At 41.4% G+C, this 18,950-nt stretch overlaps 2 protein-coding genes across 3 annotated transcripts in view; one reads left to right on the forward strand and one right to left on the reverse strand.

Moving 5' to 3' along the window:
* ELMOD2 (ELMO domain containing 2) overlaps positions 1–11,263 on the reverse strand; it is a 50,425-nt gene extending 39,162 nt beyond the window's left edge. The window contains exons 1-2 of one of the 2 annotated variants that reach the window (XM_078366483.1): positions 8,919–11,263; positions 6,097–6,194 (exon numbers count right to left, since the gene is read on the reverse strand). The gene's annotated coding sequence lies outside the window, so the exon portion shown is untranslated. Of the gene's footprint in view, positions 1–6,096 lie in introns of both variants that reach the window. The other variant, XM_035292912.3, reaches the window with a different exon arrangement.
* The window catches only part of MGAT4D (MGAT4 family member D), a 63,176-nt gene continuing 54,875 nt past the window's right edge, over positions 10,650–18,950 (forward strand). Inside the window, 2 exon segments of the mRNA XM_078366067.1 lie at positions 10,650–10,800; positions 11,160–11,424. Of these exon segments, the coding sequence (XP_078222193.1) occupies positions 11,373–11,424 (52 nt within the window). The 5' untranslated portion in view covers positions 10,650–10,800; positions 11,160–11,372.

Raw genomic sequence — 18,950 nt, forward strand, 5'->3', positions numbered from 1 at the left:
ACCCACATTTGGCATTTCTCCCCAGGCTATCCCTCCCCACCTCCCCCTCCCACTGGCCCTCCCCTTTTCCCCCCAATAGACCCCAGTGTTTAGTACTCCCCTCCCTGTGTCCATGTGTTCTCATTTTTCATCACCCGCCTATGAGTGAGAATATGCGGTGTTTCATTTTCTGTTCTTGTGTCAGTTTGCTGAGGATGACGTTCTCCAGATTCATCCATGTCCCTACAAACGACACAAACTCATCATTTCTGATTGCTGCATAATATTCCATGGTGTATATGTGCCACATTTTTCCAATCCAGTCTATTATCAATGGGCATTTGGGTTGATTCCAGGTCTTTGCTATTGTAAACAGTGCTGCAATGAACATTCGTGTACATGTGTCCTTATAGTAGAACGATTTATAGTCTTTTGGATATATACCCAGTAATGGGATTGCTGGGTCAAATGGAATTTCTATTTCTAAGGCCTTGAGGAATCGCCACACTGTCTTCCACAATGGTTGAACTAATTTACACTCCCACCAACAGTGTAAAAGTGTTCCTTTTTCTCCACATCCTCTCCAGCATCTGTTGTCTCCAGATTTTTTAATGATCGCCATTCTAACTGGCATGAGATGGTATCTCAATGTGGTTTTGATTTGCATCTCTCTGATGACCAGTGACGATGAGCATTTTTTCATATGATTGTTGGCCTCATATATGTCTTCTTTCGTAAAGTGTCTGTTCATATCCTTTGCCCACTTTTGAATGGGCTTGTTTGTTTTTTTCCTGTAAATCCGTTTGAGTTCTTTGTAAATTCTGGATATCAGCCCTTTGTCAGATGGGTAAACTGCAAAAATTTTTTTCCATTCTGTTGGTTGCCGATCCACTCTAGTGACTGTTTCTTTTGCCGTGCAGAAGCTGTGGAGTTTCATTAGGTCCCATTTGTCTATTTTGGCTTTTGTTGCCAATGCTTTTGGTGTTTTGTTCATGAAGTCCTTGCCTACTCCTATGTCCTGGATAGTTTTGCCTAGATTTCCTTCTAGGGATTTTAAGGTGCCAGGTCTTATGTTTAAGTCTTTCATCCATCTGGAGTTAATTTTAGTGTAAGGTGTCAGGAAGGGGTCCAGTTTCTGCTTTCTGCACATGGCTAGCCAGTTTTCCCAACACCATTTGTTAAACAGGGAATCCTTTCCCCCTTGCTTGTTTTTGTCAGGTTTATCAAAGATTGTATAGTTGTAGATATGTTGTGTTGCCTCCAGTGCGTCTGTTTTGTTCCATTGGTCTATATCTCTGTTTTGGTACCAGTACCATGCTGTTTTGATTACTGTAGCCTTGTAGTATAGTTTGAAATCCGGTAGTGTGATGCCCCCCGCTGTGTTCTTTTTGCTTAGAATTGACTTGGCTATGCGGGCTCACTTTTGGTTCCATATGAAGTTCATGGTGGTTTTTTCCAGTTCTGTGAAGAAAGTCAATGGTAGCTTGATGGGGATAGCGTTGATTCTGTAAATTACTTTGGGCAGTATAACCATTTTCACGATGTTAATTCTTCCTAACCATGAACATGGAATGTTTCTCCATCTGTTTGTGTCCTCTCTGATTTCGTTGAGCAGCGGTTTGTAGTTCTCCTTGAAGAGGTCCCTTACGTTCCTTGTGAGTTGTATTCCAAGGTATTTTATTGTTTTTGTAGCAATTGTGAATGGCAGTTCGCTCTTGATTTGGCTTTCTTTAAGTCTGTTATTAGTGTAGACGAATGCTTCTGATTTTTGCACATTGATTTTATATCCTGAGACTTTGCTGAAGTTGCTTATCAGTTTCAGGAGTTTTTGGGCTGAGGTGATGGGGTCTTCTAGGTATACTATCATGTCGTCTGCAAATAGAGACAATTTGGCTTCCTCCTTTCCTATTTGAATACCCTTTATCTCTTTTTCTTGCCTGATTGCTCTGATTAGAACTTCCAGAACTATATTGAATAGGAGTGGTGAAAGAGGGCATCCTTGTCTAGTGCCAGATTTCAAAGGGAATGCTTCCAGTTTTTGCCCATTCAGTATGATATTGGCTGTTGGTTTGTCATAAATAGCTTTTATTACTTTGAGATATGTTCCATCGATACCGAGTTTATTGAGGGTTTTTAGCATAAAGGGCTGTTGAATTTTGTCAAATGCCTTCTCTGCGTCAATTGAGATAATCATGTGGTTTTTGTTTTTGGTTCTGTTTATGTGGTGAATTACGTTTAAAGACTTGCATATGTTGAACCAGCCTTGCATCCCCGGGATGAATCCTACTTGATCATGGTGAATAAGTTTTTTGATTTGCTGTTGCATTTGGCTTGCCAATATTTTATTGAAGATTTTTGCATCTATGTTCATCATGGATATTGGCCTGAAGTTTTCTTTTCTTGTTGGGTCTCTGCCGGGTTTTGGTATCAGAATGATGTTGGTCTCATAAAATGATTTGGCAAGTATTCCCTCTTTTTGGATTGTTTGAAATCGTTTTAGAAGGAATGGTACCAGCTCCTCTTTGTGTGTCTGGTAGAATTCGGCTGTGAACCCATCTGGACCTGGGCTTTTTTTGTGTGGTAGGCTCTTAATTGCTGCCTCCACTTCTGACCTTGTTATTGGTCTATTCATAGTTTCAGCTTCCTCCTGGTTTAGGCTTGGGAGAATGCAGGAGTCCAGGAATTTATCCATTTCTTCCACGTTTACAAGTTTATGTGCATAGAGTTGTTTGTAATATTCTCTGATGATGGTTTGAATTTCTGTGGAATCTGTGGTGATTTCCCCTTTATCATTTTTTATTGCATCTATTTGGTTGTTCTCTCTTTTCTTTTTAATCAATCTGGCTAGTGGTCTGTCTATTTTGTTGATCTTTTCAAAAAACCAGCTCTTGGATTTATTGATTTTTTGAAGGGTTTTTTGTGTCTCAATCTCCTTCAGCTCAGCTCTGATCTTAGTTATTTCTTGTCTTCTGCTGGGTTTTGAGTTTTTTTGATCTTGCTCCTCTAACTCTTTCAATTTCGATGATAGGGTGTCAATTTTGGATCTCTCCATTCTCCTCATATGGGCACTTATTGCTATATACTTTCCTCTAGAGACTGCTTTAAATGTGTCCCAGAGGTTCTGGCACGTTGTGTCTTCGTTCTCATTAGTTTCGAAGAACTTCTTTATTTCTGACTTCATTTCATTGTTTACCCAGTCAACATTCAAGAGCCACTTGTTCAGTTTCCATGAAGCTGTGCGGTTCTGGGTTGGTTTCTGTATTCTGAGTTCTAACTTGATTGCACTATGGTCTGAGAGGCTGTTTGTTATGATTTCAGTTGTTTTGCATTTGTTGAGCAGTGCTTTACTTCCAATTATGTGGTCAATTTTTGAGTAGGTGTGATGTGGTGCTGAGAAGAATGTATATTCTGTGGATTTGGGGTGGAGAGTTCTGTAAATGTCTATCAGGTTTGCTTGCTCCAGGTCTGAGTTCAAGCCCTGGATATCCTTGTTGATTTTCTGTCTGGTTGATCTGTGTAATATTGACAGTGGAGTGTTAAAGTCTCCCACTATTATTGTGTGGGAGTCTAAGTCTCTTTGTAAGTCATTAAGAACTTGCCTTATGTATCTGGGTGCTCTTGCATTGGGTCCATATATGTTTAGGATCGTTAGCTCTTCTTGTTGTATCGATCCTTTTACCATTATGTAATGGCCTTCTTTGTCTCTTTTGATCTTTGTTGCTTTAAAGTCTATTTTATCAGAGATGAGAATTGCAACTCCTGCTTTTTTTTGCTCTCCATTTGCTTGGTAAATCTTCCTCCATCCCTTTATTTTGAGCCTTTGTGTATCCTTGCATGTGAGATGGGTTTCCTGGATACAGCACACTGATGGGTTTTGGCTTTTTATCCAATTTGCCAGTCTGTGTCTTTCGATTGGTGCGTTTAGTCCATTTACATTTAGGGTTAATATTGTTATGTGTGAATTTGATACTGCCATTTTGATGCTAAGTGGCTGTTTTGCCTGTTAGTTGTTGTAGATTCTTCATTATGTTGATGCTCTTTAGCATTTAGTGTGATTTTGGAATGGCTGGTACTGGTTGTTCCTTTCTATGTGTAGTGCCTCTTTTAGGAGCTCTTGTAAAGCATGCCTGGTGGTGACAAAATCTCTGAGTACTTGCTTGTTTGCAAAGGATTTTATTTTTCCTTCACGTCTGAAGCTCAGTTTGGCTGGATATGAAATTCTGGGTTGAAAGTTCTTTTCTTTAAGAATGTTGAATATTGGCCCCCACTCTCTTCTGGCTTGTAGTGTTTCTGCCAAGAGATCTGCTGTGAGTCTGATGGGCTTCCCTTTGTGTGTAACTTGACCTTTCTCTCTGGCTGCCCTTAGTATTTTCTCCTTTATTTCAACCTTGTTGAATCTGACGATTATGTGCCTTGGGGTTGCTCTTCTTGCAGAATATCTTTGTGGTGTTCTCTGTATTTCCTGCATTTGAGTGTTGGCCTGTCTTGCTAGGTGGGGGAAGTTTTCCTGGATGATGTCCTGAAGAGTATTTTTCAGCTTGGATTCATTCTCTTCGTCCCCTTCTGGTACACCTATCAAACGTAGGTTAGGTCTCTTCACATAGTCCCACATTTCTTGGAGACTTCGTTCATTCCTTTTTGTGCTTTTTTCTCTAATCTTGGTTTCTCGTTTAATTTCATTGAGTTGGTCTTCGACTTCAGATATTTTTTCTTCTGCTTGGTCAATTCAGCTGTTGAAACTTGTGCATGCTTCTCGAAGTTCTCGTATTGTGTTTTTCAGCTCCTTTAATTCATTCATATTCCTCTCTAAGTTATCCATTCTTGTTATCATTTCCTCATATCTTTTTTTAAGTTCCTTAGTTTCTTTGCATTGATTTAATACATGTTCTTTTAGCTCACAAAAGTTTCTCATTATCCACCTTCTGAAGTCTAATTCCGTCATTTCGTCACAGTCATTCTCCGTCCAGCTTTGTTCCCTTGCTGGTGAGGAGTTTTGGTCCTTTCTAGGAGGTGAGGTGTTCTGGTTTCGGGTGTCTTCCTCCTTTTTGCGCTGGTTTCTTCCCATCTTTGTGGGTTTATCCGCTTGTCATCTGCGTAGTTGCTGACTTTTCGATTGGGTCTCTGAGTGGACACCCAGATTGTTGATGATGAAGTATTTCTGTTACTTGGTTTTCCTTCTACCAGCCTAGCCCCTTCACTGTACGACTGCTGAGGTCCACTCCAGGCCCTGCTTGTCTGGGGTGCACCTCTAGCAGCTGTGGCACAGTGAGGGATGCTACCCGTTTCTTTTTCTGCTATATTTGTCCCAGGATGATGCCTGCCAAATGTCAGTCTTTTGGATATAGAGGCGTCAGGGATCTGCTTGAGGCAACAGTCTGTTCTTTTTAGGAGCTCTATTGCTGAGCTGTGAGCTCTGTTGTTCATTCAGGGCTGTTAGGCTGCTATGTTTGATTCTGCTGCAACAGAGCTCATTAAAAAAACCCTTTTTTCTCAAATGCTCTGTGTTGGGGGGTTCGGGCTTTATTTTTCGATGTCCATTGAGGTGTCCTGCCCAGCTAGGAGGCAGACTAGCCACTGTTTGCCTGCCGAGGCTCTGCCCTGCTGTTGTGTGATTTGCCCTGTTCCTGCAGGCTCTGCTGTGGCCTCTGCCACGCCCTGCGGCGGAGTCTCTTCGTTGTAGCATGTTTCCTCGGCAACAGCAGGCTGCGTCAGCAGTGGGCGTGTATCTCAGTTGGGGCGGGTTGCCTCGGTAGTGGTGGACGCCCCTCCCCCACAGAGCGTCTCGGACCGTCTGCTCGGGATAGTTTGAAATCGCAGTTTTGTTCGTCCCACTGGGTACCCCCAACGCTCTGTCCCTGCAATCCCCTGGGCTGGCCTACTGTCCAAGTCTCATTCAGTCTCAAGTCCAGCCCTCTCAAGTCTCAGGTTGTGGGTTCAACAGGGCACCTGGACAAGCGTGCCCTGTGGGGATTGCTGGGTAGGGCCGGCCGCCACCGCCCCGGTTGCCGGCTTCGCCAGGCAGACCTATTGCCTGGCGTCCCGTGTCTTTTTTATACTTGGGAGTTTCCCCGTTCTGTGGGCAACAAAGATCAGTCTGGAAATGCAGCTCGGACTCACCTCTTTGTGGATTCAATGAGATCTCCAATCCTGGGTTGTTCTCACAGTGCCATCTTGAGTCTTCTTGCCCTTTATATTTTTAATGCTTCCACAGAGCACTGTTAACAAAATGCATATAAAGATTTTCTTCTCAGTATAAATTTAAGGTATTTCAGACCCCGCACACTCCAAAAGGGGCATTGATATTCAATTTGGGTCTTCTGTGGATCAAATACTGACCACTGCAGCAAGTTGATGATTAGTAGCCATATCAAAGAACCATTTCTGTTAAGCAGTTTCTAAAATCAGCAGTTCCATTGCTGTTTATTCTGAGAACTCAAGAAAGCAGAGATTCCTCAGTACTACTCAAAAATGCATTTTTCATTCCAAATTTCATTCCACTATTGCCTTTGGTTTGTATGTAGGTGTATCTGATAAGGCCAGGCAGATGCACATAGGTTGGTTGAGAGACCTAGGGACTTAGATTGAGAAGGTCCCACTTTCTCTAGGAAATCAGAATATTAATCTTAGAATATAATTACCCTTTAGCTAGCCAAACAAACAAACAAACAAACAGCAGACAGAATAAGAAATAGAGATGGACAATCCTTCCTGAGAAACAAGAATGGTTTAATATATCTGCCAGTTACATGCAAGTGAATTAGTGGAAAAGAGAAGAGGTAATTGGTATGCATAAGAAATTTTAATGTACAGTGACCCTGCTTTCAGTAAATGAAGTTTAATCAATTTGTGATGTTCTGACAGAACATATTAGCATTCTCTTCTCTTGGGGAAAACATGAATGGAAGTGTGCCAACAGGCAGCAGGGAAACAAGGAGCAGAAAGTTCCTCTCCTGCACTGCCTACACTCAGTGTAGCAGTCTGAAAAGGCAAAAGGATTACACATAGAATTATCTCACCTCTACTGTGTAAAAGTTTATGGAATAATAGAGAGCCTCCTGAAATAGAAGTTAGTTTATATCTCAATTTGCCAAATCAACTGTGTGCTTTGCTTTTCTAAATCTTTTGATCTACAATTTAACAAATTAGATTAGATGGTACTTATAAGTTCTCTTTAAGATTTAAGGTTCCGTGATATTACTGTTATAGTGTCTATCCAGACTTCATTACCACGTTCATTGTTGGCTGCCTCTAGGGGAAAGGGATGATGGCTTATGCACCCTGCACATGGCTAGTGTTCTACAGTTAGTCCTCACATATGTATCATTTCTATATATTGGGAACATTTCATGTCTTCTATTTTGAAACATGCAATACACTGTCGTTAACTATAAAGACTACTCTTCTATCAAACATTACAACTTATTCTTTCAGTGTAGCTGTATGTTTGTACCCATTAACCAACTTTCTTCATCCTCCTTACTCTTTTCAGCCTCTGTTATATGTCACTTTACTCTCTGTCTCCATGAAATCAACGTTTTAAGCGTCTACATATGAGTGAAAACATGGATATTTGTCTTTCTGTGTGCCTGGCTAATTTCATTTAATACAATGGTCTCTGGTTCCATCCATGTTGTTGCAAATGATGTTATTTCATTCTTTTTTATGGCCAAATAGCATTCCATTACTAAATTATTGTGATATTTATGTTGTTTAATCTTAACCTTGAACAGCTATTATCCATCCCCCTCTTACTGATCAGGAAGCCAAATTTAGGGAAGATTGAAAACTCTTCCCAACACTATATTGCTAGTGAATGATGACACTGTTTACCTTCAAACACAGTGTAAAAAATGTTACATTTTTAATATGGACATTCTAGTTTCCTTTCTAATAGCACTGTACTCCTTAGTTATACTAATTTCTTGAGTCCAGAAGCTAGTAATTGACCTACTTGTGGGAGAGGGAGATGTTTTGAGAAACATTATCATTTTGATTTCAGTTAAGGTGATGTGGCCGGGATGGATGGCGGACACTGAAGGTTTATAATCTGCTTGTATGGTTGAGGTGTGGAGGGGAAGCAGCTACCCAACCAGGATCTATGGTTTACACTTCTTTTGCCTCTAGTTTTCTCACTAATATAATCTGAATAGAATTAAGTGTTGTCAATTCTGGTCAAACTTCCTTCTCCACATGCTTTTTCCTAATCCTCTAGTGGGATGAAGAGGATTTCTAAACCGTAGAGGAGAGAAGAAGCCACAGAACGGAAGGGGCTGTGCCTCTGGCTGATCATGTCGAAAGCTACAAACCAAGTGGAAACTCTGGGATTAGACATTACTTGAGCAAGGAAAAACAAAACAAAACAAAACAAAATTCTATTAAACCATGGAGGTTTAGATTAGTTGTTCCTGGAGCTGGTATTAACTAATTAGTCACTGATATGTTTAAATCAAAGTTAGGAAGCAAATAAATAGCAAATATGAAGAAAATGTGTTTACTTGGATTTGTGATTTGATTTATATAAAGATTTGATTTATAATGGCATGTAGTTTATATTAAAGGGCCAAGTGTACAGAAATTTTTAAAAAGCAATAAGTTTTCCTATCCTTTGGATATAAAAATGTTTATCCAGTTATAGTGTCGCTGCATTTAAAGTTTGTCACATGAAGTCTCAGTGATTTAAGTATTCTTCTATGCTTAGCACCATGGTCTGTTCAGGTTTTCCAACAGAGATGGACTATGTGGATAAATTAAAGCACTAGCTTTAGATAGCTCCCCTGGTTTTCTCCCTCTGATACCAATGAAACTATTGACACTCAGAAGCAATTAGAGCTCAACTTAGAAAGATTTATTAACTAGAAGCTCTTGATTATTAAATTAATTTTCCTTAACTTAGCAGTGGAAATGATCCCAGAACTTTCTTTTTAGACACATATACTTACCCTAGTAAACCTCTGTACAACTGCAGTTTTTCTTTATGCAACATTGGCCTTGTAAACTATGGAGATGATTAAGTTTACCAAAGTTTGGTTTGGTTCCCACTGTTTGCCCTAACCCTACCCACAGGCTTATGTATGCAATCTTGTTTCAATTTTTTATTGTTTACTTGATGGCATTAGTTAAAGTCTCTTTTAGGAATTTCTTTCTTTCTAAGAGACAATAATTATATATATGTATGGGGTATAGTGTGAAGTTTTGATGCATGTATACATTTTGCAATGATCAAATCAGGCTAATTAACATATCTATCATGTCACGTGCTTATTTCTTTGTGGTGAGAACACTTCAGGTCCACTCTTTTAGGACTTTTGAAATATATATTACATTATAATTGGCTATAGTCACCATGCTCTGCAAGAGATCATTGGAACTTATTCCTTCTGTCTAACTGAAACTTTTCCCTCTGTTTCTCATGCTCCCTTGTAGAAATGGGAAGTGAGCTTCTGCCCACAGCCAGGTCTATCATGCATGACCACACAGCAAAGGAATAAGAGAACCCTCTTTTCTTAGGCATCTGGCACAACTATCCTTCCCTAGACCTCCATAACCATTGATACTAACACACGTAAGGACATTTCTTAGGACAACTACCATTAATTCAATCTTCTTTGAATATATTTCTCCCTCAGCCATGGGTGTAACTTAGAATCGTTTTGGAAGCTCCTATCCACAAGTACCTAGGGTTAGATATCAAAATCAAAGACAGAGACCTTACATCTTGTCCAACCCATGCCCAGCAGGTAGCATGTGGCTCAAAATGATTGTAAGAACTATGATGCCACTGATAAAATCAAAGGACTCTGGGAAAATAACTATTAATAGCTTGATGAGGAAATCTGGACATCTTGAATCTGATGTGGGATATCCAAGCTTAAGGGCTGGGTAGGTGGCTGAAAATGCAAAACTGGACCTCAGGAAGGCAGTGAAATGCTGAATGTAAAGATACCTCTTTGTGCTGAATAGCTTCCTTCTCCCACCCTAATCTCTAGTTTTCTCCAACCTGCTCCACAGCCTAGAAGCCAGGTTTGTACCAAACTTCCCTGTCTTCTGGTTTTCAGTACAGCTCAGCCAAAGGCAAGCGCTGACAACAGACTGAAGAGGTGAAGGAGAACACAATTGAAGTGTCTCTCTTTCTCTGGCTCCTTGTTTTGAGATCTGGCTGGGTCCCCGCTCAGTGGAAAGTCACAGCTCCTAGTCGTTAGCACAGGAGAACATGCAGGCTATAATGGCATCCTCAGGCTGGCCTATGTTCAAATCTTTCTTCCCTCTCAAGGGGACAGAAAGGAGCCCTTCCAACGTGGAGTGCTGATTTGAAGGAGAATGTTTATAACCAGACTGCCAGTGAATCCTCAATGAGAAGAGGGATTAGAGGGGAGAGGTCAAGGAACCCATAGAGAGTCTCATCCTACTGATGTTCTAGTGTTTCCCAGATTGGGTAAAAGTTTGATAAGCTACTCCAGGAAAGTCGCCTAACAGTTACTGCGCAGCCACCACGGGCCAGGCAATGGGGCGCTTTCCCTAGTTTATCGCTTTTAACGACCAGCAGCCCTGGCCAACGGTTTACAGCACGCGCTGAACCTTAGAGCAGAAAGCAAAGGGTGTAAAAGTTCTGCGGGAAGGCGGCTTCCCGGGGCGGGTGTGCTGGGGACCCACGCGGCACCGCGGGGAGGGGTATCCGCGAGCCCAGCTCCGTCCCGGGCGCTACCCGCAGCCTCCGCAGCCCGGCCAGCGCCATGAGGATCAAGACCGTGAACCTGCCGATCACCCTGGTCGCCTTCGTGCTCTTCAGCTTCTGCTTCTGCATCTACAAGACCACTTAAACCAGTAAGCGGCGGGTCCTCCTCCCGCCTTCTTTTGCGCCTCCGGGGCTTCGGGGCTGCAGGAACGCAGGCGGGGCTGGGTCGGTGAGTGCGGGGGCGATGCGGGAGGATGGCTACGGCAGCCGGAGCTGGCCCTGGGAGACCCGCGTCCTAGCCTTCCCGAGGCCGCGCCCACGCTCGGGTCAGCGGCGGCTGTGCTGTAACCCGCGCCCCAACCTCCTCCTCCCCGGCCCCGCCCAGCGGGCGCGCGCGCTAACAGATCTAGCCCCGGGACCCGCAGCTCCGTTTCTTCAAAGGTTCAAGGGCCCTATCTGTGCCCTGGTTTTCTCTCCTCTTCTTCCTTCTCGAAACTGTGACTGTCAGACCCCACGAACTGCTCTTAGACAGCCGGCATCTTCCCTCCTTCGTGGTCCATTTACATCACCAGCCCACGCTTCCTGCCTCCCTGGAGTGTTTTTTGCGGAGCCGAAAAGGGGTGGATGAAGGAGAGGGACGTCACTGACCGCCCACAGCGCTGGCCCAACGCCTGGACTTCTCCGATGGACCGCTGGCCTGCGTTCCGCTCCGACACATAAGATGGAATTTCTCCTGGCCCATAGAAGTGCCAATTTAGGAAACAAAAGTACAGGTTGCCCAGTTTAATTTCAATTTCAGATAAACAATAATTTATTAGCATAAATAATTGCAAAAATTATTCTAAAATATGTATATCTTGTTTATTTGAATTTCAAATTTAACCAGGTGTCCTCTATTTGATCTTTCGACCCTAGTTGTCCGCAGTGTAACATTTTAGCATTCAGGTAGTTGAATTTTTCAATTTTAAGACTTAGGAACGCTGTAAATGATGAGCCCAACCTTCCAAGGTTGCTCTTGGTTGTTTTCAGTTACATTTTCATTTTTACTATTGAACACATGTATGACTTAGGTGCACACAAGGTAATCTTGGTAGAAGTGGCTGAGGTTGAAGTTTGGGAGAGGCTTCATGTTTTAGTCTTCAAGTTAATACTATATTTTATCATCATATACACCAAATATTCTATACCTACTTGTTTCAAGGACTAGAAATGTATATTAATTTATCTGTACTATAATATTTCTACTGATCTTTATAGTCATTTTACATATTTTCCCTCCCCTTCGTTTTCAATAAAGAACATTTTTCAAATTCTTTTTTATTTTACCTCAATGAACAATAAGCACACTTATAACAAAAAATAACTGATTTCGTGTAATTAGAAAGCAAAATGAAAACTTTCGTAGTAATTTTTCTTTTTTCTTCTTCTTTTTTTTTTTTTTTTTTTTTTTTGAGACGGAGTTTCGCTCTTGTTACCCAGGCTGGAGTGCAATGGCGCGATCTCGGCTCACTGCAACCTCCATCTCCTGGGTTCCAGCAATTCTCCTGCCTCAGCCTCCCAAGTAGCTGGGACTACAGGCGTGCACCACGAGGCTCAGCTAATTTTTTTTGTATTTTTAATAGAGACGGGGTTTCACCGTGTTGGCCAGTATGTTCTCGATATTCTGACCTCGTGATCCACCCGCCTCAGCCTCCCAGAGTGCTGGGATTACAGGCGTGAGCCACCGATTTTTTTTTTTTTTTTTTTTAGACGGAGTTTCGTTCTTGTTGCCCAGGCTGGAGTGCAGTGGCACAATCTTGACTCACAGCACTACAACCTCCGACTCCTGGGTTCAAGCAATTCTCTTGCCTCAGCCTCCTGAGTAGCTGGGATTATAGGCATGCATCACCATGCCCAGCTAAGTTTTGTATTTTTAGTAGAGATGGGGTTTCACCATGTTGGTCAGGCTGGTCACAAACTCCTGACCTCAGGAGATCCACCTGCCTCAGCCTCCCAAAGCGCTGAGATTACAGGAGTGAGCCACCACACCCGGTCTAGCAATTTTGGAAGGTAGTTTAGAATGTTAACCTCAGAAGAAGTTTTAATACCACTAATGATTTTGTAATGAAACTGAAGACTTTGAGATCCTTATAATCATTTTGGTGTGTTTTCTAGTTATGACAAGGAAAAAGAAGTTTGTTCCTCAAAGATTTATATTTTCATTATTCATGTGTTCAAGTTCAGAAACAAGATATAGTTCTTGAGAATGAAACACTCTTAAAATAACAAACAAATCAGATTTTTCATTTTTTAGGTATGTGTTTCTGCTCTAAAATAATTAGGATATCAATCCTATAATAAGATGTCCTTACATCAACAAAAGAAAACACAGACTTCACTTAGTTTCTGAAGTAATGATTTGTATAAAGCACCAGAGATAGTCCCAATGTCTTAAAAATTAATCTTATGTTAATTACAATTAACAATTAATAGTTATTTCTATCAATGAAAATTTGGGAATTTTTATTAAAAGATGGCCACCACCTAGTGTTTTATTCTTTCTCCCTCTTTAAAATTAAATTTTGCTGGGTGCAGTGGCTCACACCTATAATCCCAGCATTTTGGGAGGCCGAGGTCAGGAGATCAAGACCAGCCTGGCCAACATGGTGAAACCCTGTCTCTACTAAAAATACAAAAGTTAGTCGGGTGTTGTGGTGCATGCCTGTAATCCCAGCTACTCAGGAGGTTGAGGCAGGAGAATGTTTTGAACCCAGGAGGTGGAGGTTGCAGTGAGCCAAGACTGTGCCACTGCACTCCAGCCTGGGTAACAGACTGAGACTCTGTCTTGGAAAAACTACAAACCGAAAAAAAAAAAAAAAGGAAAAAGACATTAACTAAATTTTGTGGGTAGATAAACCTTTTTGTTCGTTTCTATACGCTCATAGTATTAACAGTTCATAATTTGATCAACAAATATGCAAGCTGTATGAGGACAGAATGTATTTTCTGTTTTTACCTGTTTTGCTGTTTTCACTACTGTGTCCCAGCATGTGGAAAACTACGTGGCACGCAGTGAGCGTGCTAAATATTTGATGAATAAATGAATGGTTGAAATAATGAAAGAATCAAAGAGTTTAATAACTACCTATTCATATCATAGGCACCAAGTAAACAGCATCAAAGAACACCCCCTTCCTTTCATGAAGCTTACATTCTGCTTAGGGGAAATAAACAGCAGACACATGATATAATTACTATATGATATTAGGTGTTGGCAGAGTTAGGGAAAGATAAGTGCTGTTTTAGACAGAGAAGGATCATCTGAGCAAGTTACGTTTAAACAGATTCCCAAATGAAGTAAGGAAGCATCATGTGTGGAGATCTGGAGGAAAAGTATTTCAGGCAAAGGAAATGCAAATACAAAGGCCCTGTGATAGAACCTCCTTGATTTGTTTGAGATAAACAGTCAGGAGGCCAATGTGAACAAGGAGGAGATATATCATGGAGACCATATGTGCATTTTATTCTGAATAAGATCAAAAGCCATTAGAGTTTTGTGCAGAGGAGTAACATGATCTCACACATATATTTAAGTGATTATTGTATGTGTCCTACGAAAGAAAGAAAAGAATCATGGGATGCTCCAAAAATTTTTAACTTAAACTAGGTTTTTCAACCTTAGCACTGTTGACATTTTGGGTTGGGTAATTCTTTGGGGAAAGGGGGCTGTCCTATACATTGTAAAATGTTTAGCAGCATCCGTGGGTTCCATCCAGGAGATGTCAGAACAGCACCCCTCTCCACTGTGACAGTGTCTCCAGGCATTGGCAAATGTCTCCTGAGGGAGAAATCATCTCTGGTTGAGAATGAGTGGCTTAAATAATTAGAGAAATGGAGTTGCCATTTACTGAAATAGCAAAGACTGGGGTAGGAGCAGGTTTGAGGGTAAGTCAACATTTCTGTTATGTATGAAGTGTCTATTAGAGATTCCAGTGAAAGAGTTGAATAGGGAGTTGGATATATCAGCCTGCATCAGGATTAGCAGTATAAACTTGAGAACTGTTCCCGTATAGTATTTAAAGCCATGAAATGGGATGAGATCACCTAGCAAGTGAAGGAAAGGAGTAAGTCTTGAGAAATTCCAGTATTTCAAAGTCAAGGAAAAGGTAGAAAACTGAAAGAGGTAAGCCAGGAAGAAATTTCAAGGAGCAGAGTGTGATAGTGTAAAATAATCCTGAGAACGGTCTCTAGTATTGAAAAGCCATCTCACCCATTATCCTTGAAGTTATCCTTCCCACGTTCTTAGTGAATGCAGCCAGCCCTTGATCTCCAGGTCTCTATCTGAGTAAGGTACTTCATCCCAGTCAACCAGAGATGATAATGAAGGTAACTGTTTTGCCAGTGCATGTCACGGAATTCTAGTGTCCTATTTGCCATGGGCAGCGTGGTGGCTTGTCACTGCATTTAAGCCCAAGTACATCAGGTGACCAATTCCAGATTTTCTTCAGGAGTGTTTCCTGGGTAATGCAACCAGTCTAGGAGCCCCTAGTCATCTGCTAGCTACTTCCCTTGGAAAAGCCAACCCTTGCTTGCCACTGTCATTGACAATCCTGGCCCTGTGGCTGGCCTGCTACTATTCTTGCCTCTGGCCACTGCCTCAATATCTGACACCCCAACAAGGGCTGGCAGTTTGGTGGAGGAATGGCCAAAAGGAGAAATACTATCTCCTTTCAGACACCTTCTACTATAGCACAACTGCCTCCCATTGGCGAAATATAATGAGAATACCACTGGCAAGGAAATCTGGTACAAGCAACAGGTTTCTAGTTTTGATCATACAAAGGAAATTTAGAGGGGTCTATAAAGACAGAGTGTCAATAGACACAATTTTTAGAAAGTCCTGGAACAAAGAAAACTAAACAGCATCTTATATAGGGACATACATAAGTGTGATGAAATTACATTATATAAAGTAAAGGAGCAACAAGCAGATATAGTTTGGGAGAGCACTGTAGTAACATTATGAGACGGGGTGGGAGAGGAATCCACAGGTAGAAGCGAGGCATTGGGTAACTTTCAGTTATTAGCTTGGGTGATATGCTATTAATTTTACATTATGTTGCAGAACTTACCTATGTATTACATGTCTTCTTTTGTATATATAATTTTTTAATCGATTAAAAGAATTTATATAGTGGGAATAAGGAAGCAAGCCACTGGAAATGATAGACATACAGTACCCGATTCACTTCAGGATGTAGAAACAATAAGATTTTATTTTTGAAAAAGTTCACTTGGGATATAAATACAAATGCCTTTTTATTTTTCCAGTAACTCCTCACATGTGTTCTATTGAGCCCCCTTTTCTGCTTAGAGGTTTAGAGAGACAATGAAGACTTATTCTGTGTCCTTGGTCACTTTTGGTTATTCAGTCTCATTCCTGTTTTTAAATACCTGGTTTCATTATTTTTAAAACTTTATTTTTTTTTTTTTCTCTGTTGGACAGGCAAGACTCGTGGTTCAAGGACAATGGAATGGCAGATGAAAAAAAGGCTAAACTGTCATGCACACTAGTGGCTTAAAACAATCACTTTGTTTGTTTATTGAGACAGAGTCTGGCTCTTTCGCCCGGGATGGAGTGCAACGGTGCCATCTCGGCTCACTGCAACCTCCACCTCCCAGTTTTAAGCAATTCTCCTGCCTCAGCCTCCTGAGTAGCTGGCAGTACAGGCACATGCCACCATGCCTGGTTAATTTTTGTATTTTTAGTAGAGACGGGGTTTCACCATGTTGGCCAGGATGATCTTGATCTCCTGACCTCAAAACACCACTTGTTTTGAACTCTTGATTTAGTGATCAGGAATTCACACAGGGCTCCACTGGTCAGTGTCTACAATCTAAGGTGGTGTCAACTGGGACATTTGAAGCTGAAGACTCTGCTACTAAGAAGTCTTTTTCTCTCACAACTCCGGCATCTCTCTCTCCTCTCCCCACACAGTGGTGCATCCTCCAAAGCCTCTCCTCATGGCTCGGGTTTGTTTCTCACAACATTGTGGTCTTAGCAAAATTATACTACCCCCACCCCACCCCTATAAGGCAACTACTTTTTAAAAGGCAGGAAGTGGAAACTGCCAAGCCAGTTAAAGGCTGTACCCCAAACTAGTACTGCATTACTTTTGCTATGTAATACTATAGTGAGAGCAGTCACAGGATGAACCCAGATTCAAAGAGGTAGAGAAATTGATTTCTTGATGAGTCACAGTGCACAACACCATTTGACCTGGAAACCATCTTTGGAGAAACAGTCTGCTGCACTGCCCTCCTCCTTTCTTGTGCTTCCCTGTGGTACTGAGGTGAGAAAGAGCTGGGGGGAGGCAGAGGTTTTCTTCCATGACAGCAGCCTGGTGGTTTCAATTTCTCTAGAAGACTCTTCTATGTGGCAGACATCTGCTCTTACAGAGGTAGTTTGTGGCTGCTTCTGGGGGCTTGCTGTGGTGTCTCTGTTATCTATTCCCTCAAGGGATATCCATCCCCTGCTTGAATTCTTCCTCCCTAGCTCTGCCTTTGTCACAGCCCCTTGTTTCTGGGACTCTTCTGCCTAGCCAATGACCTTCCTGCAGACCACCTGCAATATTCACTTGAGCCACTCATGTCTTCGCCGCTTTCAGCTGTATGCCTGCTGGCTACTTCATATATTCCGCCTATTGGTTTAGCAACATCTCTCCCTTCCTCCTGCCCCTTTTCGTCTGGCAGCATGAGGACTTTGGTAAGTCTAACAATTCCACAATTTTCAGGGTAAAAATGCTCCTCAGCCCCTGAATTAGTGAAGAGACGACTCATCCTAGAGAACCCAACTGTATTTCTTGGGGATCTCTCTCTCTCCTCCCTTCCTTGATGGAGGGAAAACACCCTCATCCCCATCCAGATGGGGGAGTGCTTCACCAAGGTGGATGACCTTGCAGGAATATGCCAGCAAAATAGGTTGTTATTACTGTCCATGGGGCAGAAAAGGAGCTCCCAGATGAAGCTCTAAGTCAGCAGAATCCAAAGTACAAATGTGGGCTCTTCAAGAGAATAATTGAAATGTCTTGTGGAATTTAAAATACATGTACAACAACAATGCATGCCAGCAATTACAAGAAAAGGCAAGGGGGGGAAATGGAGTTAAATTGTACTAAACTTGTAGAACTCTTGAGAAGTAAGGATGTAAGAATTTGTATTCAACTATTAAATCAAGGATTCATGTTGAAATATCTAGTTGAACCACTAAATAATAGTAAAATAACATAACTATATACTAACTCTATTAAATGTGCCAAAAAAGAATTAAAATATTTCCTGACTGAATATACAATAAAATTCAACTTGATGATTACTAAAAGACACACAATTGAATTTTAAAGACAGATATTTTTGAAGAAAGGGGATGGAAAAATACATACCCACAAACTCAAACCAAAATAAAGTTGATGTAGCTGTATTAGGTTATCAAGCAAATGGGCTCCTGGCCCAAAGTATACAGAAGCCAGTAAGTTTGACACTGGCTTTTGAGGAAAGAAATGTTGTTTTGTTTTGTTTTGTTTTTTGGCAAAACCAGCCATCCAGGAGATCAGACGCAGGCGCAAATTTGTGTCTCTCATTATGTCTGGGCCAAGTTTTAAGGGGTCATAGGACAAGGGAAAAGATTTAGGAACATTAGCTTGGCAGGGTCTAATTGGATGGTTTCCAATCTGGCCATTGATGGTAAGGTATATTGAGGCAAATTTCAGCTCCGTATCTTCTGGGCCAACAGATCCTGCTCATCTGAAGGAGTTCCAGTGTTCAGGTTCAGGCTTCTTGATTCAGAGGGAGGATTCAATGGTTCTGGGTGTGTTTAGAGGTCACAAGTTTGCTATTGCACTTGCCCAGGCTGTATGAATTGCAGTTTTTGGCTCTGTTATACCTACAAGGTAACTTGACATTTTTCAACAGGTTAGGTCCAATTTGGGCTGGTCTTGTGGTTATATGAATATCAGCAAAGTAGACTCTAAAACAAAGTGCAGCATAAATGTTGAATAAACAGAAAAACCATTAGCAATCGAGAAAATGCAAGTTTAAAACATGAGTAACCATTTCATACTATTCTCTTCTTTAAATTAAGAAATTGGACATTTAGTGAGAATATGGAGCTTTGGGAATTCAAACTTCCCTTGGTGGAGTATACATTCAGTTGCTTCTGTTATGAAACATATGCCTTTCCTATGTCTTAGGAATTCTACCAGTAGTAGGGTTAAAATTAGTGTACAGCCTTATCAACAGTTTATGGCCAACGTCTGTTCTC

The sequence above is a fragment of the Callithrix jacchus genome, chromosome 3 (assembly GCF_049354715.1).
Source record: "Callithrix jacchus isolate 240 chromosome 3, calJac240_pri, whole genome shotgun sequence".
NCBI classification, from domain to species: Eukaryota; Metazoa; Chordata; class Mammalia; order Primates; family Cebidae; genus Callithrix; species Callithrix jacchus.